The sequence below is a fragment of the Hyperoodon ampullatus genome (assembly GCF_949752795.1).
Source record: "Hyperoodon ampullatus genome assembly, chromosome: 5".
Taxonomy (NCBI): Eukaryota; Metazoa; Chordata; class Mammalia; order Artiodactyla; family Ziphiidae; genus Hyperoodon; species Hyperoodon ampullatus.
Genome location: NC_136918.1, coordinates 33487035 through 33511393, shown reverse-complemented (window position 1 = coordinate 33511393; position 24359 = coordinate 33487035). Strand labels below are relative to the sequence as shown.

Below are 24359 nucleotides of genomic sequence, written 5' to 3'. Positions count from 1 at the left end.
AGGCTGTCAAGGTGTGTCACCCCATTTGGGTTGTGAAGCCGCAGTGTGGACGCCGGAGTCCCTCGGAGGTCATCCTGGAAGCACACCAGGAGGTCCTCCTCAGCCCTTCCTGCTTTCCCTTTCAGAAGCTGTCTTTGTTTTGCTCCTTCCTTTCCTATCCTTCATTCTTTATTTCGGCTTTTTAAATTGGTCTTTGGAGCCAGACAGACTGGGTTGATACCAAGTGCTACTGTTTGCCGTGCAACCTTGGCCAATTTACTTATCTCGCTATACCTCAGTGTCCTTATCAGAAAATAGGGATAATATGGTGCCTACCTCCCAGGATTGCCAAGAGGATTAACTGGGACAGCCCTGTGAAATGCTGAGCACGTGCCTGCAGGGAGCAAGTGCTCCCCTCATTTGGGCTGCCATAATAATAGCCATCATTACCCTACTCTGGTGGGCATCTTTTAAAAAAACATTCTCCCTAGCTTTATTTCTCCCTCCCTCTGTAAGTTTCTCCCTTTGTTTTATTTCTCTTTTCAGCCCCTTCCTTTCTTCTCCCTCTATTTTATCTTTTTTCTTCACTGGCTATGGCATACAACTGATTTTTTAAATATTGGTTATGTTTGAATCGAGTGTCATGCTTCCCATCTTAATTTTAAAGGCTATCAGTAAACCTTTAATGTATCTTGTGAAATAGATTCACTTAAACCCTGCGGGCTCCTGGCGTTCCCACGCTGAGCCCCACCCCCCGACCCCCACCCCCCATCCCCCCCACCCCCCCCCCCCCCCCCCCCCCCCCCCCCCCCCCCCCCCCCCCCCGTCCCTTGAGAGGCAGTGACCTTGGCGACCACCTTCCTCCCCTTCCCCAGTCCAGGCCTCAACATCGGTCCAATGTGTACATTTTCTAATGCTGTAAACTTTCCAGGCAAATGATGCTTCTCTGGTTTCCTTCAAGTCCTGGGCCACTTCTCACAAGTCAGTGGAGTAAATGGACCCCCGAATGTGTAAAGGCACCGGCGTCTGGCTCAGTTCGCCCGCCGCCCCGGTAGCGGCGCTTCCTGCCCGCTCCCCACGCCTCTCCCCCTTCCTCCTCGGAACCAGGATGTTTTCCTTGCCTCTTTATTGTTTCACTAACCTGGCAGGCCTCCTTTGGTGGAGCCCTGCCACCAGGCTTCCTCTTTGGGTGTGAGCGAATGTCAGGGTGACCTCGCGGGAGGCAGGGAGGCTGGCTCCCCGGGCTCCCCCCACACCAGCCCCGACCTTCACCTCTGGCGCCGCTTACTTCAGCCTCTTTCTCAAAACTGCCTCTTTGCTAAGGAGCCTCTTCTTCAGCCCCTCCATGGGTGTTTATTTTTCAGAGGTTAAGAGGGGCAAAGAAAACCGAGGCACAAGGTGTAGGCCCCCCACAGAAAGCCTTTTTGTTGACTTATTTAATTGAATGGGAATCTTCTGACCTTTGACCCTAGGGCTGTTTCTCCAGGTCTTTTTTTCCCCCTCAAACCTATGGAATTATTTTTAAAGCAAGGAGCATGAGGTCACACCAAGGTCCTTCATCTTTCATTCCTTCCTGGATAGGCAGCCTCTTTCCTTAGTGCCCCTGAGGCCGCCTCAGGGGTGATTCCCTTTCTGGAAGCCTGACCCCAGACCCAGGGGCTCCAGGTCAGCCGACTCTGGGTCACGGCTCAGCCTTTGTCCTGGAGGATGGTCATCTGGACGAAAGCTGGCTCTCTCACGGGGAGGGGAGGATAATGTGCCTTGTAAACTTCATGCTTTTCATTACGAGGGGCTGTTCCAGGGGAATCTTTTTAAAAATCACATCATCGGAGTTTAAGTCCAAACACTTCTCAATGTGTATGTTTTTTCTTGGGGCCGCTCCTTTCAGGGTAAGAACAAGGAAGGAAACGAAACTCCCCGAGAGCCCTGGACAGTCCAGATCGAGAGCCGAGTCTTTTGTTCACACAAACTCATTTGGCTCCTAAATGTCCTCCACCCAGAATCATTACATCCGCAGCAGCGTTTCAAAACACCGCCCAGAGTGGCCGAGCTGAGTAGGCGGCTGCCTTTCTGGTGAGCTTGCAGCCACCCTCCCCCCAAGCGCCCAAGGTTTCTGCCTGCCCCCAGATATCCTGCCGCTGGCCATCTGGCCTGAAATCCCCCTCATTTGGAGGATTCCTGGGGTGCAGACAGTGAGGCCATGAGGGCTCTGCTATGGAAGGCCGGGGGTGTTTGAAGGAGGGGGCGGCAGCTGGGGGAGGGAGGATGGGATTCTGGTCTTAGCCCTGCGCCTTCCAGACTCCCCGGGCGCCCCCTCTGCCTTGCTGGGCCACTTCCTACACTCCAGCAGCATCATAGGGATTTATTTCCGTGGTTCAGCCCTCTTGGAAGCAGGAAGCTCCTTGGAGCAGATTCCACCATGTCTTGTGTGTGGTTGATGCTCAGTAAATATATGTATTTTTTATTGTGGTAAAATATATGTAATGTAACATTTTTACCACTTTAAGTGTACGATTCACTGGCATTGATTATATTCACAATGTTATACAAGCATCACCACCACCCATTTCCAGAACTTTTTCACTTTCCAAATAGAAACTCATTAATAATTCCCCATTCCTCCCTCCCTCCAGCCCCTGCTAACCTCTATTCTACTTTCTGTCTCTATGACTTTACCTATTCTAGGCACCTCAGATAAGTGGAATTATGTAATATTTTTCCTTTTGCGTTTGGCTCATTTCACTTACCATAATGTTTTCAAGGTTCACCCATGTTGTAACATGTGTCGGAATTTCCTTCCCTTGTAAGGCTGAATAATATTCCATTGTATGCATATACCACATTTTGTTTATCCATCTACCCGTTGACGGGCACTTGGGTTGCTTCCACCTTTTGGCTATTGTGAATAATGCTGCTATGAACATGGGTATACAAGTATCTGATTCCCTGCTGTCAGTTCTTTTGTATATATGCCTAGCAGTGGAATTGCCGGAACATCTGGTAATTCTATGTCTCAGTTTTTGAGGAACCACCAAAATGTTTTCCACAGGAACTGCATCATTTTATATTCCCACCAGCAAAGCACTAAGGTTCCAATTTCTCCACATCCTTGCTAACACTTCTTATTTTTCTTTTTTTTGATAATAGCTATCCTAATGAGTGTGAAAGTGAACATTTAAAAAAAATTTATAAATGCCGCTCACTGACCACATGGTGGATTTGGAACTGTTACTACCCCTTTGGGCCCCAGTCCTGTCATGTGAGGGTCAGAGTAGTTGGTTGCTGGGGTCCCTAAGGACAGAGGTCACCTCTGGAAAGGGATGGGGGCACCACAGACAACCCAGCCGATTTCCCAACTCTGCCCAGAATGAATGATGCAAAGCCCTGTGGGTGCTAGCTAGCGAAGCAGGCCGCACACACCATACATTAGTTTGGGAAGAGCTGGCTGAGCTTGTCTCTTGGTCCATACTGGTGTCCATGTGGGTGTGTTAATTGGGAAAGACACTGGAATGAAAGAGCTGGCCTCTAGTCTCTGCTCTGCCACTTATTTTCTGGGTTATTTCTGGGCAAGTGACCTCAGTACTGAGCCTCAGTCAGTTTTTTCTTCTATAAAATGGTGCAAGAATTCCTATCCTACCTGCCACTCAGAATGTCAGGATCTAACAGGATAACTTAGCCCCCCCGAAATTATCCTGTAAAAAGTGCTTTGCAGACTGTGAACGTGTGGGATTTCTTAAGTTCATCTCTGAGAATAGGAGCCTAATTTCCTTCTCCCTTAAAGTTCCTGTGAACAGTAGCCTCCTCCTCTTGTAGTTTCTACATCCATCACCCCAAAGAGATTAAAAAGAAAGGGAGGGGTTTACAGTCTCTCTATCTTTTTAAAGTCTCTTTTCTTCCCTCCCTGTGTGAGCAATTGAATTTTAGGAAAATCTTTTAAAATTACAAAGAAACCTGCTATCATAGTTCTAAGATACAGCCGTGCAGATTCAAGGCACCCAGCTCCACAGCACTCTGAAGAGTGTTTCCCAAGTTGAGGATCCCAGGAAAGCTCCAAGGGGTGGGGGGACAGGAATGGGGAGTTCCACAGCTAGGGGTCAGTGTCTTACTGACCTTCCAGAGCCTCTCCCTCGTGAACCTTAACCCCTAGCCATCTGACCATCTTCCATCTCCCAAGCGACACTTGGGAAAGTCCTGGGGACTTAGGTCGACTCATCTCTGGACTTTTTGCAGGCCTGGTGTCCATGGCCTCTCTCTGCTGTATCTCTGCATGCACAGCCTTCCTGACTCCTACTTTTAATGTCATCCTATCCTTCCCTTGTCATCCGTGTGTCTTTCACTGGCTCTCGTCCTGCCGCCAAAGTCAAGTTTTCCCCTCAATTCAGTCCTTGACCCCTACTTTCCCCTTCATCTGCCACCTCTTTGTCCTTTCTCCTGATCAATAGCCCACATCTTAATTGCCCGTCAGACATTTCCACCTGGAAGTTATAACATCACCCCAAACTTCATATCTTGAAAACAGACTTTTCTTCTCCCATAAATTCATTCTCCATCCAGGCACTACTTCTTTGTTATCATTCTTTTCATTACCCGTGAAATTCATCTCTGAGTTAGAAGCTAATTTAGAAGTCCTCTTGCTCAGTCTTCCAGCTAATAACATGCAGCTGCTGTCAAGCCAAGTCTGTCCGATTCCAAAGCCCACGTGACAGGCACCATCTCGTTCCTCTTAGAAACAGGGAGTGCAGTGGGGTTTAAGGCTGAAGGTTGGAGGCTGGTGAGACTTTCTTTGGCCCTGCTCATTGGTTAGTGCCTTGGAGGCCCCGTGTCACTGAATAAGTGGGGGTGTGATGGAAGGGGACCTGGGTTCAGATTCTTTTCTCTCTGCTGTTGAGCCTGTGACCTTGAACAATCAATCTTTCTGCCCCTCAGTCTCTCCATGTGCCATGACATCTACTTGACCAGCTGTCACGTGCATCAAATGAGATAACACAGGTGAAAGCACCTAGCACTGGGTAGTGAGATCTGAATCTAAATGGAGGGAAACAAAGTGCTTGTGCTTCAACACTGTGCCCCAGAAGCGAGAGTGTAGCTGGCGGCATTTGACATGGGGCCGCGGCAGCGGTAGATGGTGCAGCATGGGGGTGGCCGGGCCGCCGGGAAGAAGTTGCCTCTTTGGATGACGGCACACTCCCCGCAAACACCCACTACACTGCTCAGGAACAATGCAAGCTGAAAAACCCCAAATCATGGGGTGGGTGGCGAGGAGTTGACTCTGTAGCAGCTGCTAATTAGGAAATCCTACTCCTGGGCCATGCTAGCATCCCTGATGTTGTTGGTTCACAAACAGATGTTTTGGAACATTAAGACATTACAGAAATGGAAGTTGTCAACTTGGAAAAAAAAAAAAACAGGCAAAGCAGTAAAATTCTCTTGTTAATTTAATCTCCATTCATGGTACAAGGGAAAGTGATGGCCTGACACAGGTGGCTGAGTGCAGAGGGAAGGATGGTATTTCCAGCTCAAAAGACACCTGGGAAATTGGGACATCTAAACTCCAGTATGAGGCTGGTCGGTGTGGCTCAGTTGCCACGGGATGTGAGTGGGGCTTGAGCAATTGCCTCTGACCCTCTGGGGAGAGGGATGGATGAGGTGAGGCGTGCCAGCCTCCCCTGAGCCTCGGGACACCCCTTCCTAACCCCCAAGGCTGCCCCTGAGTGTCTGGTGTCACACAGCCTCTTCTCACTGCCCGGCTGGCCCAGGCTCCACAGCCTTTCCGCAGCCCCTTTCTTGAGGGCCAATTTCTCTTCTCCACAAAGAGGAAGAGCAGGTTCCCCGATACCTTCCCCTGCATGTGGTAGGTCCCTGTCCAGTCCTGTGCACTTTACTCTGAATTGCTCTCCTGCTCAGGGTTTACACCTGTGCTGAATAGGGAGCCACACCACAAACAAAATTCAACCACAGGAGCCCTAAACAACTCAGGGCTTCTGCAAGGACTCGTCCTTGGACTTCAGTAAATATTTTAGCGTTTGACTCATTGTTCTTCCTGAGGTACAGCCTGGAATGGTGTAAAGCACTTGATGTTCACAATCAAACAAGACCTTGAACGGCAGAGAGTGTGGCCTGGGGTGCTGCCTGCCCCAGCCTGCGTGGTTTGTTAATCCCTTTTCTGAGGAGCAGTTCATACGCAATCAAAGGAATAGAGGCACATCCAGAGCGAAACAGGGGCCAGTGGGATACTGTTCTCTTGGAATCCCAGGCCAGTGACATCAGGGGCTTGTCCTGTAAAATTTAATTTTTAGTTTTATCAAACTTATGCATGCTTTAAAGATCAGATATGTTTTATAAGGCTGTTATAAAAACCCTGACCACTCCTACCATTGTCATTTTCTGCTTCCCACTTTCAGCCCTTTCAACTGATTCTCTTAGGAATTATGTCCATATCTCTAAATAACATGCTATGTTACTGTTGATTGTTTTGTTTTTTTTTTTTTTTGGTTTTGGTTTTAGGCAATGGTCATTGATTTCTCTCAATGGAAATTTTATATCATTCCAAGCTCTACCACTTTTATTCTTTAGGGTCAGCTTGAGGAACTTTAAAGTGCATTTTGGACACAGCTTAAAGTTACCTTCTCCAATATAACTTGATTCTGACCATCCCCTCCCAACTTATGTGCTATTGTTATCCAAGATTTGCTGTCTTGTTTTCTTTCTTTCTTTTTTTAAATTAAATTTTATTTATTTTTGGCTGTGTTGGGTCTTCATTGCTGCGTGTGGACTTTAGTTGTGGCGAGCAGGGGGCTACTCTTCATTGCGGTGCTCGGGCTTCTCATTGTGGTGGCTTCTCTTGTTGCGGAGCACGGGCTCTAGGCACGTGGGCTTCAGTAGTTGTGGTACGCGGGCTCAGTAGTTGTGGCTTGCAGGCTTCAGTAGTTGTGGCTCGTGGGGTCTAGAGCGCAGGCTCAGTAGTTGTGGCTCACGGGCTTAGTTGCTCTGCGGCATGTGGGATCTTCCTGGACCAGGGCTTGAACCCATGTCCCCTGCATTGGCAGGCGGATTCTTAGCCCTGCACCACCAGGGAAGTCCGCCATTACCTTTTTGAATATAGCCATTTCTCCTTTTTCTCATTTCTCCTCCTAGAACTCCAATTAGATATATGTTGGACTTTCTCACTCTATCTTCCTTGTCTCTTCACCTCTTTTTCATAGTTTCTATATTTTCATATCATCTCAGCATTCTCTTGTCATCTGTCTTGTAATTCTTAATTCTCTTTTCAGCCGTATCTAATCTGCTGTTAAGTTTCCTAATTTTAATTATTATTATTTTTTCAATTCTAGAATTTCCATTCAGATTTCTTTCATATTTTTTGGCCATTATGTATAGTCTCTTCTTCTCTCATTTTCAATTTCTTCTTATTTCTTTTCATGGAGTTTTATTTACTTACATTCTTTGTCTGATAATTCTAGTAGTTGAAGTCTTTGCTTGTCTAGTTTGCTGACTTTTGCCTACAGATGCCTTTTTCTTGTTTATTTTGTGATTTTTTTTTTACTGTGATCTCTTATTCCTTAGGATTTTATCAGTAAATAATAAAATTGGATTGAGGGTATGTTTATCTAGAGAGAATTCACATTTGTTTCTGCCAAGTACCCAGAGGCACTGTATATCAGGACCACTTTTCCTCCCCAGTAACAGAATATGCGTGTGTGTGTGTGTGTGTGGTTTGAGATATAATTTATATACCATAAAATTCAGCCTTTTAAAGTACAGGCATACCTCAGAGATATTGTGGGTTCAATTCCAGACCACTGCAATAAAGCGAATATCACAATAAAGCAAGTCACACGAAATTTTTGGTTTCCTAGTGCATATGAAAGTTATGTTTAAACCATACTGTAGTATGTTAAGTATGCAATAGCATTATGTCTAAAAGATACAATGTACGTATCTTAGTTAAAAATAATGCTGTTGGTACCAGTAGACTTGCTTGATACAGGGTTACCACAAACTTTGAATTTGTAAAAAATGCAGTATATGTGAGGCACAATAAAATGAGGTATGCCTGTGTATAATTCACTGGTTTTTAGTCTATTCACAAGGTTCAGGACTACTTTTAAAAAATATTTTAATTTTATTGGTGTATAGTTGATTTACAGTGTTGTTAGTTTCAGGTGTACAGCAAAGTGATTCAGTTATACATGTACATATATTCATTCTTTATTAGATTCTTTTATCTTATAGGTTATCACAGAATACTGAGTTGAGTTCCCTGTGCTATACAGTTGTCCTTGTTGGTTACCTATCTTATACATAGTAGTGTGTGTATGTTCATCCCAAGCTCCTGATTTATCCCTCCCCGCTACGTTTCCCCTTTGACAACCATAAGTTTGTTTTCGATATCTGTAAGACTGTTTGTTTTGTAAATAAGTACATTTGTATTATTTTTTAAAAATTAGATTCTAGGACTTCCCTGGCAATCCAGTGGTTAAGACTCTGCACTTCCAGTGCAGTGGAGGCAGGTTCGATCCCTGGTCAGGGAACTAAGATCCCACATGCTGTGAGGCATGACCCCCAAAAAAATTAGATTCCACATATGAGTGATATCATATGATATTTGTCTTTCTCTGTCTGACTTACTTCACTTAGTATGGTAATCTCTATAGGACCACTTTTAAACACACCCTTGGCTTGAGGTTTAGACCACACAGGTATTGTGACTATGTGCTGCACTCCCATATGAGGGCTAGCTTTATGGTTATAAATTCTTGAGTGAGAGTTATTTTTCCAGATTCCCTTGCTGTCCTCTTCTGCAAGGCAGGTTTGTTTCTATTTGCCTTACATCCAAGGTATAGCCCTGGTCCTAACTTCATATAGGTGTTTCCTCTCAGACTGCCTCCTTAAGAATTTTGTCTCTTATCTCTTGCATCCCTGTGGCCATCAGAACAGAAGTTCAAGGTCACAAATATTGAGCAGGTGCCAGGGCAGCTGCCAGCTTCAGAGTTAGCTCAACTCTCTGAATTCCAACTCTCAGTTCATTTTTGACCTCACAAGATTTGTGTGCCAACTCAGCAATGCATTTAGAAGTTTTTTTTTTTAAAAAAAACATTTTATTCAGCATTTTTAGTTGTTGTTAGTGCAGGGTTATTCAGGATACTGCAGGACTATTGTCTACCTTTTAGTTTTGTTTATAGAGTGCATTTTTCCTGCCTTCCATTTTTAGTCAACCCTCCAGGGAGACAACATGGTTCAGTGCTAACCATGTCCTGTCTTCATGTGGCCATTCTTTTCCTTTTGAAGACTGGAATCCCCTGAGCTGACTGGATCTTGGGATATCCATCCTTTGTTCCCTGAAGAAGGGGACGTGGCTGCTTCCAGAGGCCCAGCCACGCTCACCATTGGCCACATCTCACACTCATCTTGAGGCTGTAATAGAGCTAAATCCATTTCCTTCCCTTTGCTCATGGCTTACCAGTTTTGGAGCATGGGTTTTAAGTCCCTTCTGCCTCCCCACAATCACTTTTTTTCTGGCTTCTTTTGAGAATAACTTCCTCATTGTGCCAAGTTGACCAAGAGGGTAGGGAAGGCATCCTCAAATCCTTTCCCTTCCTCTTTGGAGGCCAGCTTGCCTTTGCAGCTCAGAGAGGAAGAACAAAGGTTACATGCTGTCCATAACCCCAGAGTCCCAAGTTGAACTTGTGGACTTGGTGGCTGCCCCAGAAACACCCCTCCACATCCCATTTCTAGCTGATTGTGGACCTTGCCTGTCTGGGCCTGGGCCCCAGAGGAGCCCAGATGCCTAGGAAGCTCCCTCCTCCTTAGGAAGCCTCTGTTAACTATCACTTACAGGAAACAGAATAGGAAGCATGAAAACAGTAATTCTCAAGGGGCTTGGGGAGGAAATGATTCCCTTAGGAAAGTTTGTCAGAATCTCTTTACGGAAGAATTTATAATCACCACCCCTCCAGCTCCAGTAAGTGAGCCACTGCTTCAGGTTGGAGTGGACCAGCGTGGGGACAGTGTTGAGAACCATTGCTATAGAATTGCACTGTCCATATAGCAGCCACTAGCCACATGTGGCTAGCATGCTCCTGAAGTGTGGCCAGCAAAATACTCTCTGGATTTTAAAGGTTTAATACCAAAAAAAGAATGCAAAATATCTCAGTAATTTTTATATCAATTACATATTGAAGTACCATTTTGCATATGTTGGAGTAAATAAAATATTTATTAAAGTTAATTTCACCCATTTCTTTTTACTTTTAAAAATGTGGCTACTGCAGAATTTAAAGTTACCTATGTGGCTTGCATTTGTGGCTTACTTTATACATCTCTTGGACAGGGCTGATCTGGAAGATAACTTGCTCCTTTGGGATAGTGTGTGTGTGCGCACCCATGTGCGTATGATATTTTGAGTTGAACTGTAGGTTCTGCCTGCAGCCTTTACTGGTCCGATGGTTGGCCATTTTTGCCTGACTCGTATAGATAGAAGTGACTTCATTCATCCCTGCGGAGCTTTCTCAACAGCCCCCGATCCTAAGCAGAAAGAAAAATATCATTCCCAAATGGGAAAATAAAAATGGGTTTTTTCAAGGACCCATGTGATCAGCAATAACTTCAAATTGGTCTCTTTCTATCAATTTTCATCACTTATTCCACTTATTATAAAATTTAACCCTATATAGTATTGTTGCTTCATAATTTCTTCCCCTGGATTGCAAGAATAATTACTGTTGGAAAAAAGGAAGGTGAGTGAGATCATTCTCCTTGAACGCACTTCTCCACTGATATATCTGCTCATATAACTTTTCTGAAGGTTTACTTCTCTTTTCAGAAGCCAACAAGTCCTCACTGATCCATTTTCCTATTGTTTCAGCTGCTGTAAAAAACCACTGGCTAGAAAGCAACACTGAACAACCCCACACAGAAAATATTACCTTTGATCAGAATCAAGTGGACTTTTCAACAGTGGTCTCCAAAGAGGATGTGATGGTTCAGACCCCCAGGAAGAGCCACGCTTCTTCAGATGCTCCAGGAAACTTCACTCCACAAACTGAAACAGCAGCTACAGGAAGCAGTGACTCTTCAAGGAGGACAGATTTCACCATTTCCCCTGTTGGGCCTGAGAGAGCAGCCGCTCTGACTTCCCAGAGCAGCACCTTAGGTGAGTTTATGCTGATGACACTCATGTCATGCATGTATGTCCAGTCCTGGAAAACCTAATGTCTGCTGGTCTCTGCCTTCCCCCATCCTGAGCCACAGTGCTCAGCCAAGGGTCCTGGGCCGGGATGAACCAGACCTGTGCCTTAAGCTCCACCTGTGGCCCACTGTGGTTAATTGAGTTGTAAGCCTAGACCAGGTGAGGGTGCAGTTTTGCTGAGTGCCCTGACCAGTGCCATGGAATCTACATTCCATGGCCAGACTGAATCCACACAACATCAGCAGTCCTGCCACACGTTGCATTCTCCTAGGTACCGGGTCTGGTGGGCTGCTTGGCTATGTGTTTGTGTTAATGTAGCTCAGATGGCTGTTCTCATTGCGGTCCGCACAGCTCTGTACTTTGCCATTTTTAGCAAAGGATTTCAAGAAGGGGCTGGGGCTGGATGAGCAGGATTTGATTGAGGAAGGGAAGACAAAGAAAGCTAGCACCAACTAGTACCTACGCTATACCAACATGTCTCTCAATTCTCACAGCAAGTGGTGAGGTCACATTACTCTCATTTTAGGAATTCGGAAACGGAAGCTAGAGAAACGAATCAATCCAATGTGTGCAGGTCAAACAGTTAACAGGTTTCAGAGCTGAGATTTGTGCCTAAGCCTGTATTGGTGGGAAGGATGGCTGAGGAGTGGGATGCCTGGACCATATGAGCAAAGTTACAGAGGAAGGAAGAGAAGTGTGGCCTCTTCGTGGATGGCAAGGCCAGCAGCCTCCCTCGGGGCGGACATAAGTCACACACAGAGCTGCGGGTAGGACAGTCATGTGGGTGGGGTTAGGCACAATTACTGAGGACTTTGAAAACCAAGCAGTTTTGATTCGGTGTGGTGGGAAAAGTCACTGGAGGTTTTCGAACAGGCAGTGACATGACTAAAGTGAATTCGGGCAGGGTTCACTTGGCACGTGGGTATAAGATGTCTGGGGTGAGAGATGGGGCAGAAGGAACCTGGAGTCCAGGGGACCACCCAGGCAGACACAGAGATCCAGATACCACGTGCTAACATGTGGCCTGCTGGCCTCAGGGCTGGAGAGGAAGGGATTGGTAAAGACTTGATAAAATCGATACAGCTTGGTGATGTGATGGCCTAAAAGTAGAGGCTGAAGCCATCAAAGATGACCCCATGGTTTCACACCCTAGTGATGGGACGTCTGGTTGGGGGACTCAATTCTGTAAAGAGTACAGAGGACAGTATTTTAAGTTCCATTCGTGAATGATGGATATAGAGCTTAGAAACTGCACGTGATGCAGCCTGGGTTTGTTGGTCATCCAGATAGTGGAAATTTTGCTTATGTTAAATTCAAGTAAATTCTGGGACCAACTTTGTGGAATGTGAGTAATGAGTCATGATGATCAGAAGCCGACCTCTGGTTCTTTATCGTCTGATACTTGGCTTCATTGTACCCCTTTGCTGATAATTTTACCACAAAATGCAGAATCTTTGTTTGTGAAATCTGAAAACAGTCTTTGTCTTGGTTTGTGGTCTCTCCTTCAGAGATTTTTCATAGAATGAACAATGGCTCCTAATTTCTTCTCGTGTCTATTTTATAGAGGTCAGAGGTGAGCCCACTCAAAGATTGTTCAGACATTTGGAAGTCTGCTGGTGGAATTTTAATTGTTGCTGTCTGCTTTCAGCCTTGGGAAGGCGTCGCCCGCTGTCCAGCAGTTCAGGGTCAGAAGGAAGAACCGCCCCTTCTCACACGGAAAGTGGAACATCCTGGGGTTCCCCGGCAAGGGGGCAGGGGCTCCCTGAAGAAGTGACTGTGCACACCCAAGTGGCTGCCACTTCAGTTTTGACCCAGTCTTCTCTTCCTGCTGTGGAGGGGGGAGAAGAGACCACACTCCCCAGGCAGAGAAATTCCTCAGGACCAGAGCTCTCCTGGCTGCCTCTTTCCAGGACACTGGCTTACTTCCCTCCCTCAGACCAGGCCGCATGTGAGTACTGCTATCCCAGCTGCACCCTCTGAAGTCATTCAGAATAGAAATAAATAGCCCCGGATAGCCAGCTAGTTCCATGCTCATCACAGGGGCTAAGGGGAAAAGACTTTAAGCACCAATGCAAAATATTGGTTCAAAGTACAACCTGCCCAATTTATCTCAGTGTTGAAGTTCATGTTTAAAATGTATTTTCTTTAACTGTATAAGGAGGAAAATAATAGTTGGTCTGGTGGCTGCTCTAGGCCTTTCCGTCCACCAACCCCTGCTTTTCCCATCTCCTCACACATGCACACATAACAAAGACTGAGTACGGCTGGTATGTGGTCTTGCACAAGGGGCCACGTTCTGGGGTGAATGAAATGGTGAACATTGTTTCACTTGATGAGGAGTTATATTGGTATTTCTTCATTATTGCAAAAGTGTTTCTTTCAATGGCAAAGATAACATAGATAGACATTTTTCTGGGCATCATTTCAAAAAAACGATACAGGCAGGTGTTTGCAAGACTGCAGCAGTGGAGCACTGGCCTCTCTGTGTTCCAACTCCTAGTCATCAGTTACGTCTCTGCGCAGGCCTTCCATCTCCACTGAGCCTTTTGTCAACCCTCTGAGCCTCTGTGCCATGTACCTTGTCACACCAGCTTATCTGATGCCTTCTACCCAGATAGACTGTAATCCGCTTGAAGACACAGATTGTGTTTATTACTTCTCTTAGGTTCCACTGCCCCACAATGAGGTACAGTTGATGAGTAAGGGGATGAGCATGTACCTGAATATCACAGGGTTCATCCAGCCACAGGCCAATGTTGGAAACTCTGCCCACTGTTTCTCTTTTCCAAGGTTTTATACCGAGCCCGTGCGTGCTTCTTGTGTTTTCATCTCCATGCCATAGGGAGCAGGACAGAGAGGGTTGGAAATATCCTTGGGAAATAGGTGGCTTCAGAAATCGCCACTTCAAAATTTTCATAGGTTTTTAGAAGTACTTTACAAGACTAGGGGTTCAGGTTTATGTCATCAAAGCAAAAACAGAACCCAGAGGTCCTTTCTGGAATGCCTATTTAAAGCAGCCCATTCCCCTTCCCTACACTCTGCATACAGTTTCCTGCTGACTGGGTATATATATAATTTATGATTCATATTTTTAGGAGATTGGTTTTTAAGATTATTCTTAAACATTGGTTAGATAGGATAAAAGCTACGATCCTTTCCAGCTTCAAAGTTCTGTGGTTCAGTGGTTTACAACCAACTTTATGCAATGGTGGAAAGGAAACATTTTCTAGGAAGCTAAACTTGATTCTGGTCAGGGTCATTTAATATTTATACTTTAAATTCAACCCACTACTGTGGTATATATACTGTGGTATATTTGAAAATCAGCCTATGTTTCCAGCTACTGGCCTTGACTCTGTAGTCACCTATACTTTTTTTTTTTTTTTTGTGGTACGCGGGCCTCTCACTGCTGTGGCCTCTCCCGTTGCGGAGCACAGGCTCCGGACGCGCAGGCTCAGCGGCCATGGCTCACAGGCCCAGCCGCTCCGCGGCATATGAGATCCTCCCGGACCGGGGCACGAACCCGCATCCCCTGCATCGGCAGGCAGACTCTCAACCACTGCGCCACCAGGGAGGCCCCCACCTATACTTTTTAACATTAAAAAAATAATTAGCCCTCCAATTCCTTGAGCATTTATTCTTTTAGAACCTTATACTTTTAATTTTTGAAGAGTTCTACCATATCGTTCCTCTTCCTTGAGTTTCACTGAGCATTTCTATTTCTTCTTAGTGAACTGGATGTTCTGTGCTAGGTAGGGTCCCACCTCCCTCTTAGATACTGGAGGGGGCTTTGTGTGCTGTTAAATGAAGGGATAGCCAGGCATCCAGGACTGTCTGGATCTAGCCTGACAGCCCCTGCTCTCCTCCCTGTAGGGATGCAGAGGGGACATGAACGAGGATCCGAAGCCACATGGGAAACGAAACTCTGCTTTATTTTTAATGCTGGGCTGGTTCCTGCTATCCTGCTAACCAGAGCTCTGGTGAACCTCCTACCTCCTCTAAAATCCAAATCTTGAGATTCAGATTTTCTGAGCACAGGATCTAGGAGCGCTAGGCATGCAGGCAAGAGTGCTGAGAAAGCCAGCAGGACTTGCCCGAGGCAGACCGGGAGTCACCCAGCACAACTGGCCTCTCTGTAGGGAATCGAAGCCAAGAGGGAATGGGGTACGGGCGTGTGCTTTGTGACACTTGGCTGCTCTGTCCACTAGTAAAGGTGACCCATTGAAAGTCGTGGCACTTGGACCAGTCAGATGAGTGATGCTCCTCACTAGGTGAGCGCTAGGATTCCAACCAGGAGCCTGGCCTGGGGAGGATGGGAGTCCTTATTTGAAACATGAAGGGATTAGATCAGTTGATCCTAAAGATCCTTTCTAGTTCCAGCATCTGTTATTCCAAACACATCAGCCTTTGTATTCGGTGACTCCTTTCACTTCTCATTCTGCTACATAGAAACATACACACAGCACAACCTCTTCTGAAGCTCAGGTACTCAGGGGTTACCTGCTTCCAAAAATAAATTGCATGCTAATAAATGTATGTGTTAAAGCAGGTAAAAGCCCAGACAGCTAACTCAGATTTTTAAAAAAGAGATCGGAAGCTGTTTGAAATTATTTTCCTTGCTGCTTTAGATCTTTTGTTGCTTTTTTTCCTTCTGTACTTTTTATATTTTCTATAATGACCATGTACTATTTGATAATTAGGGGGAAAGTAAGCAAAGCAACTAATAGGGGAAAAAGTTCTCTTTTAAAGGCAAAAAGAGATATGTGTATATTGAATTATGTGAAAATGGCTACAATTGAGCACTGAATTTAGTACTGAGCTTCCTGGAAGCCAGGGCACAAAGGGAAACCGGGTGAAGCATGATATTATTGTCAGATAAAGTGAGTATACAATTTCACCCATAGGCTTCAGTGTTTTGGGGGCAGTACATTCTAAGAGGAATATTTATAAGGAATGTTGAGGCTCATAACAGAAAATGCCTTCAATTGCTGTTTTGTGGAAACTGCTGATGTTCTTTAAAAGTTGATATTTTCTGTCGATTCTCAATAGGAGCTGAGGGTGTAATAATGGATCTCAACTCATGGAAGTGTTTCTTTGGGTAGCTGAGCTAATGTGGTCCAGGTAAATTGCTTCGTGGTGATTTCACTTTGTAAAGGAAGAGGATATAAATAACTCAGAAGGTTGTAGATTTAGCATATCTTTCCCAAATATCAGCCGCTCCTGCCAGATTTTTGGCAAGTTCTGGATAGCAGCCAAGCCAAGGGTGAGCACCGTGATGCATGCCTGAGGCTCCAGTATGTTGTGTTGTGATGGGAAAGTGACCCATATAGTTTTCTCAGAGGAGTAGGCATTCTTTTCACCTCCTATTATAAAGATTAGGGAATTTAGGTTTTTTTCTGCTCCCAAATGGATGGTCTTCCCATTTTTGAATGGCTGCTTCAAGGGTAGAAAATGAGCAAGGAAAGGCAATTATTAAATAATCAATAGTGCTGGTCTGCTGATTAGAAACATGGTACATTTCACCCTAGATGTATTTAGCAGGCGCTCATTTAGTAACATAAGTGGTGACTGTAGGTTAGTTCGACCAAGCATTTTCTCCTTTTATTAAGAAGCACCAGCTCTACAGAAGTATTCACACTGCTTCGTAGCTTTACTGTGAGGATGGAACAAGATTATAGATATAAAGTACTTACTTGACACAATATATGGAGGTGTACATGAAGTAGTGGCACATCATAAGTGGTTAGTAAAAGGCAGAGCTTTTAATACTGATGATAATGAGATGGTGAAGCAGTGTTCCACAGAGCCCTCAGGGTCAGGGAAAACCTAGCCATTTTCCTTTTGTGACTTCCAGCAGTTGTAACTTTTACAATTGTATTTCTGAGGCCGTTGCTTTGCTGGACAGGTATTCATGCCGAGTCCAATAAAACCTCACTGTGCATTGAATTCATGAAATAATGTAATTTACTGGGAATAAAAGTGTTTTGAAAGAGCACTCAGCAATCTGATGAGGCTGTAATTGGTGGATATAGATGGTGACTCTAATGAAGTTAGGCCTGAGAAGCTAAGTGGGCGAGTGAGGATTTGGGGCATGTCTGTGTTGTGCTTTCCTTTTTTTATACTGAGCCTTTTTTGTTTGTTTGTTTGTTTGTTTGGAGCAGAGAAAGGTTTATCGCAGGGTCAAGCAAGGAGAATGGGTGGCTTGTGCTCAAAAACCCCAGGTCCATTTGTTTTTGTTTTTAAGTAGGTATGGCTATAGGATGAAACTATTTTTGTGCCCAGGTCTTTATATTCCCATGTTTTAATTACTAGTTTTATGGATTGCCTGCATCTTCCTTGTCTCCATGAAGGTCCAGTGACCAGACCTGCGGCCTATGTTCTAGGTATACCTGGTTCTATGGTTTTGTACAAAAGTGAAAGGAACCTTTCTGTTTCCTATGCTCTCCCTATATGTATATATTTGATATTTATTTGTGCTTTTGGTCATGACTGCACGTTGGACTCATCTTCAGGGAACCGTTTATAATGAGAACTTCCTTTTTTCCTTTCCTGAGTCATAATTAACAATTTGAAGCCTTTCATTATATAGGTATAGAGAGTACTTTTTTAAAAATTTTGACTTAAAAAGGAAAAAAAGCACTCTTCCTTCTTACCTTTGGATCTTGCCCACTCACCAAGCTTTTTTATTCCTGTTTGGAATGAAGATTTCAAGGACCCCTTCTGGAGGTCATTTCTCAGGGTGTCCTCTGGAAAGTTCCTTGTGGAAGGGAGCCACCAGCAAGCCACAGCACTTTTGCAGAGCACACTGCACATTTTGACCAGTGGTGTATAATTCAGTTCTTGAGGTTCTTGACAATTGATCCAGTGTCTGCCATCCATTTCATCAGAAAAGCTGTTCTCAACCTGGAGCCCTTGACCTCCTGGAGTAGTATGTGAGCTCGAGAGCTGGTCTCCCAAGCCTAATGAGCTAACTGTAGTAATGGAGCCTGTTGCTTTTGGATGGAATTAAATCAAATCAGTGCGGTAACAATCAGTATCTCCTGCTGATTAGAAGCTCTGTTACTTAATAAATGCAGCTCGGTTAATAGTCTTTCAAAACATAAGGTTTACTATGGCCATGAGGTGGGGAATAATAAAGAACACTTGATGGTGGCAAGGCTGGGAATTACTATTCTAGGCCAGCATTGTTCTGACTGTGGTCTGCAGAGCCCTAGGCTTCCTAAGTGGTGACTGGGCCCCCTGCAAGGCACCCACTTTGATTCATTTTTATGTATGGGTTTGTTTTTTTAATTTATTTTATTTATTTATGTTTGGCTGCATTGGGCCTTCTTGCTGTGGGCTTTCTCTAGTTGCAACGAGTGGGGGCTACTCTTCGTTGCAGTGCACAGGCTTCTCATTGCGGTGGCTTCTCTTGTTGCGGAGCACGGGCTCTAGGCACGCGGGCTTCAGTAGTCATGACATGCAGGCTCAGTAGTTGTGGCTCGCGAGCTCTAGAGCGCAGGCTCAGTAGTTGTGGCGCACGGGCTTAGTTGCTCCGCAGCATGTGGGATCTTCCCGGACCAGGGCTCGAACCTGTGTCCCCTGCATTGGCAGGCGGATTCTCAACCACTGTGCCACTAGGGGAGCCCATATGTGTGGGTTTTAATCTATAATAGCATTTGAACAAAAGGGTTACACTGCCGAAACAAAAGAAAACAAATCCTGCACCTTGTTACAATGGTCTGTCCTGTGTAAGTAATAAAGTGGGATTCAAGAGCAGAAGTTTTTAGCTTCCTCTATAAAGACAAATGCAAATCATGTCTAGAGGCTTTCTCCTGTCTTCCTCTTAGCTTGATCTGAAGCTTTTATTGTGCTCGGTGAAGGACCTCATGCTTCTCCACTTAGCTCTGTGAGGAGAGGGTGGATGAGTGTGTTATGTGTGTTTATCTATTAGATCCACCTTACCTATATTCATCTACCGAAATGTAATTAACATCACTTGTATTCAGATACACCCCAACTAATCTTGAAGCATATTTTCTTCCATTTTAGCTTCTGGAAGTACGGAGGATTTAAACGACTCCACTGCTGTCCACAGCCCCTCGGTCAGTGGGACAAAGAGTGTCCATGTTGCTACCATGTTCCGTGACGGTGTCCCAAGGATGCTCCAGTCTTTAGCCATCAGTCCAGGACCTCTAAATGAGACAGAGCGTTTCCCTGAGGACTCTGAAATGACCACAACTTCAGCATCAGTCCATTCTTCACCGTCTGAGGCAGGGTGGAGAAGAAGCAGTGGAGTAATCAGGAGCGCAGGGGATGGGGAACTCACTAAGCCATCCACAGAAAATGGAGTTGGCCTTACGCCCTCCAAGGTCTCAGGGGAATTTTGGCAAAATGATTCCCCAAGTAAGTCTTCGATCTTTATTTGATTTATCATGGACATTTTAAAATTGTTGCATTTTCTCAAGGAATCACTTTAAGACCATTTGCAACCTTTAAAAAAAAAAAAACACTGTGTTCTTGGATAACACCATCTCCTTTATCTGGTATACCACATTATCTCATTGGGATTTTCATCCTCATGACAATGTTGTGAAATTAGTGAAACAGGCGTCATTCCTCCTGCGTTCTTGTAGATGAGGAAACTGAGGCTCAGCGGGTTTAAGTAGTGAGCGTGTGGTCTTCAGCTCACTCACCACAGAGTTGAGACCCCCGCCTTGAGGTCCCACTGCTGGTGCATCTTGTCACTCTACAGCATCATCTTCAAACTGAGAGCTGGCCCGCTCTTTAAAGCTAGCTTCAGTTATCTTCTGTACAGGTCATCTTTACAAAGAAAATGTGCAGATATAAACATACTCCCTAAATTCATGGTTTTAGTGTACCCCCTATAGTTGATTTTTTTGTTTGCTATACTTCAAAATTAGAATAATCTTTTTTTAAAAAATAAATCTATTTATTTATTTGGCTGCACTGGGTCTTAGTTGCAGCATGCGAGATCTTCGTTGTGGTGTGCGGGATCTTTTTAGTTGCGGCATGCGGGATCTAGTTCCCTGACCAGGGATGGAACCCAGGCCCCCTGCACTGGGAGCACGGAGTCTTAACTGCTGGACCACCAGGGAAGTCCCCCAAATTAGTTTTATTAATAATAGAACTGTCTTAGAAAAATGCTCTAAGCGCAATATTTGGGCACATTGTATTTGATGGACATAACAGCATACTCACTGGCTCATACCACCCCATGTTTTTGGGGAAAGAGAATAAAACACTCAGGCCTATAAGTTACTCTGCTTTGCACATACTGTTTAAAAGCTCCCGTCTTCACCAATTTTTATTTTTAGTATTGATCTCTTACTGACACTGAAGAGGTTTTTTGTTTTGTTTGTTTTTGTTTTTTGCGGTACGCGGGCCTCTCAGTGTTGTGGACTCTCCCGTTGTGGAGCACAGGCTCCGGACGCGCAGGCTCAGTGGCCATGGCTCACGGGCCCAGCCGCTCCGCAGCATGTGGGATCTTCCCGGACCAGGGCACGAACCCGTGTCCTCTGCATGGGCAGGCGGACTCTTAACCACTGCGCCACCAGGGAAGCCCTACTGTAGAGTTTTGAAATAATTATTTAGAACCTGAAAATGCACGTCAGGTTACACGTATAGTAAATACTATACAAGGTCCTTGCAAAGGGCACCTTCTCCTAGGGAAGACTCGCGTCTCGGTTGTGGAGGGATCTCTCTTGCATCCATGTGATGGCCTTTTCTCTCTGACACCTTTCAGCCTCCAGAGGACACCAACTCGCCAGCAGCTCTGGTGCGGGGAGTGGCAGCCCCGTGTCTCAGACAGCGACTGTGTCTCGGTCAGTCCCGCCGGCAAGAGGTAGAGAGAGCACCGCTCGCTGGTTCTTGACCGACAGCGAGCCATTCGCAGATGCGACCGGAAGCTCCACTTCCCATCCTGAGGTTGTGAACGCTTCGGTTTTGACCCGGTTTTCAGCCTCCGCCCCACAGTCTCGAGGAAGTGACCCAGCGCCTGGTGAGAGGAGCTATTCTGAACCGGCCACCGAGTCCTTGTCTTCATCCTCCTCAGAAAGCCTGGGCTTCTGGGCACCACGCGGGGAGCGCTCCAGTGAGTCTCCGTTCACGAAACCTCACCCCGTGTACGGTGGAGGGGTGCCTGGGCTGCAATCATCTGCCGCATTAATGAAATAGCTCCGTGGGCCCCTCATTATTCCCAGGCCATCCTTCTAGCTGGTTGATACCGATATCCCTGTATATCCCCCAGTTTTTCTGTTCCATCTCCAAGATGCTGCTGTGGCCACGTGCCCCTCCCACGCACAGCTCGGGGACTTCTCCGCCGTGTCCTTCCACCCCATATAGCGCCCCGCCCCCGCCATACCCCCATGCCTGCCCCAATCACACAGCTTCTGGAAGGTGAAAGTATCAGCTTCTCGTGAGTGGTTGTTCACCCCAGGTCTGGGCTTTCATGGAGAGAAATTCTCCTTTCCCCGCCTTTTAAACAGCTTTATTGAGATATAATTCACTTTCTATACAATTCACCCACTTAAAAGTGTACAGTTCAGTGGGTTTCAGTATATTCACAAAGTTGGGCAACCATCACAACTATCTAATGCCAGAACGTTTTCATCACCCCAAAAAAACTCTGAGCTCATCAGCAGTCTCTCCCCATTCTCTGCTATTCCCAGCCTCTGACATCCACTAATTTACTTTTTGTCTCTATGGACTTGCCTCTTCTAGACATTTCTTATACATGGAATCATCCAGTATGTGGCCTTTTGTATTTTTCACTTAGCATCATGTTTTCAAGGTTCATCCACATTGCAGCATCTCAGTGCTTCGTTCCTTTGTATAGCCAAATACTATTCCATCATATGGATGCGCCACATTTTGTTTATGCTTTTATCCATTATTGGATGGGTGGATTGTTCCCACCTTCTGGCTATTATGAATAGTACTGTTGTGAACATTCAAGTACAAGTTTTTGTGTGCTCTTGGAATTGCCAGGTTATATGGTAGCTCTATTTCTGACCTTTGAGGAACTGCCAAACTGTTTTCCAGAGTGACTGCACCGTTTTATATTCCCACCAGCAAAGTACGAGGGTTCCAGTTTCTTAACACCTTAACACCTTTACCACCACTTGTTATTGTCCAGCTTTTTTGATTCTAGCCATCTTAGTGGGTGTGAAGTGGTGTCTCAAGTGGTGTTGGTTTGCAGTTTTCCCAGCTGACTAATGATGGTGAGCATCTTTTCATGTGCTCATTGACCATTTGTATATCTTCTTTGGAAAAGTCTATTTAGATCTTTTGACGGCTTTTAAATTGGGTTATTTGTCTTTCTTTAATTGCACTGTAAGAGTTCTTTATATATTCTGGATACTCGTCCTTTATCAGAGATATGATTTGCAGACATTTTCTCCCATTCTGTGGGTTTTTTCACTTCCTTGATGTCATCTGCAGCACAAATTTTTTAATTTTGATGAAGTCCAATCTATCAGTTTGAGAAAACTTTTCCTTTGATGTTCCTTTTTAATACTGTTTTTGGAAAATATTTAAAAACAATTCTCAACAGCCTTATCAATGTAATTGTATGCTGACTAAAGCAAAAATGCAGTAACTTATCATTTAAGCTTATAATAGGTTTAAATTCTTACCTCTCCACCACTCATAATAACAGCTCTTTTCCCCCCTATGAGTACCCTAATTGATGAGGAAAATTAACATTTGTCACTACTGATGTGACGTGGAAAAGCATACGCTACGCTTTATCGTAAAGAATACCATATGTATGGGTGGAGGCTATTTGTGCTCTTTTATGTCTGTGAATGGAAAACACACTATCTGTCTCCTAAACACAAGGAATCCTTTCCACCCTACCCCTGTGGCGCTCCGAATTTTTGCCATCCCAGACCAGGAGCTCATGTCCCATAGCCTTTCCCTCTTCCATCTCTTCGGTATCCTGCACTCTGCAGTCAGGGCACAGTTGATTGGTGTGGAAAATGTGATCTCAGTGTGAGTGGACCTTGGGGTTCGGTTCTAAAGCACCAGATAAGGAACAGCCTCATTCCTGAAGCCACCCCACTCTGGGTTAACATAATGCTTTCTCCCTTTTCCTCTGAAGAGCCCACAGCTGACCGATTCTGCCGTCCAGCTTTCAGAGTTCTTGGTTCATTCCTTTTTCTGGGTTCAGAGGCAGCCCCTCTGTTTCAGGGCATGACTTTCCCCTGTGTTAAGTCTGTCAGCCTGACAGCATTGTTGGCCTAAGTCTTGTGTAACAGAGCCTCGACCATCATTGTCCGTCCCAGCCCTGTCCTCTTTGCCAGGGAGATTGTGCTCGGGTACACTCAACTCTCCAGCCTCTCCTGGTGGACTTTCTGTGGGTCTCTTAAGTCCTGCTGCCTGGGTCAGATCACATCCGTGACAGGGTCCTGGCTTTCTCAGTGCTGCCCCAGGTCACTGTGTGTCCCTGTCCCCATTCCTGTCTGTCAGTTAATGCAAACCTATCATGAAAAGAACCTACACTCAGCTTTGTATCCATTTTCCACCAAGGTAGGTCCTTGGGGCGTCAAGGGCTAGACTGATCTGGGAATAAGAATAAGAATTGGAAAAGAGCCTGTTTGTCTCATTAGATCCAGATATGTACACCAAGAAGATTTGGACCTCATTTCCATCATTTCTGAAAAGAAGGATTTATTTGATAATATAATAATCTAAGATTCTTTCAGTTTATAGCATAAAACATATACCCAAGAAAGGAGTAAAAGGATACTTGTTCATGTGTCATCTGTCCCTGTTCCATCCCTACCAAGGAAATAAAACATATACATTAAAAAAAAAAAAAAAACCAAGCCCACCCGTAACCTCTGACCACAATGCTATTTCTCACTGATGTGCTAGGGTGAAGAACTACACTATAGAATGACAGACAGTATAGAACAACGGGCCTTTTTTTTACATCTTTATTGGAGTATAATTGCTTTACAGTGGTGTGTTAGTTTCTGCTTTATAACAAAGTGAATCAGTTATACATATACATATGTTCCCATATCTCTTCCCTCTTGTGTCTCCCTCCCTCCCACCCTCCCTATCCCACCCCTCTAGGTGGTCACAAAGCACCGAGCTGATCTCCCTGTGCTATGTGGCTGCTTCCCACTAGCTATCTATTTTACGTTTGGTAGAGTATATATGTCCATGCCACTCTCTCGCTTTG

At 45.1% G+C, this 24359-nt stretch overlaps 1 protein-coding gene across 1 annotated transcript in view; it reads left to right on the top strand.

Annotated features, from left to right (window-relative positions):
* Window positions 1-24359, top strand: part of HEG1 (heart development protein with EGF like domains 1) — a gene marked incomplete at both ends in the record, with an annotated part of 75595 nt that overhangs the window by 10592 nt on the left and 40644 nt on the right. The window contains 4 exons of the mRNA XM_079704158.1: window positions 10844-11131; window positions 12816-13115; window positions 19199-19552; window positions 20913-21260. Of these exons, the coding sequence (XP_079560284.1) occupies window positions 10844-11131; window positions 12816-13115; window positions 19199-19552; window positions 20913-21260 (1290 nt within the window). The remainder of the gene's footprint in view (window positions 1-10843; window positions 11132-12815; window positions 13116-19198; window positions 19553-20912; window positions 21261-24359) is intronic.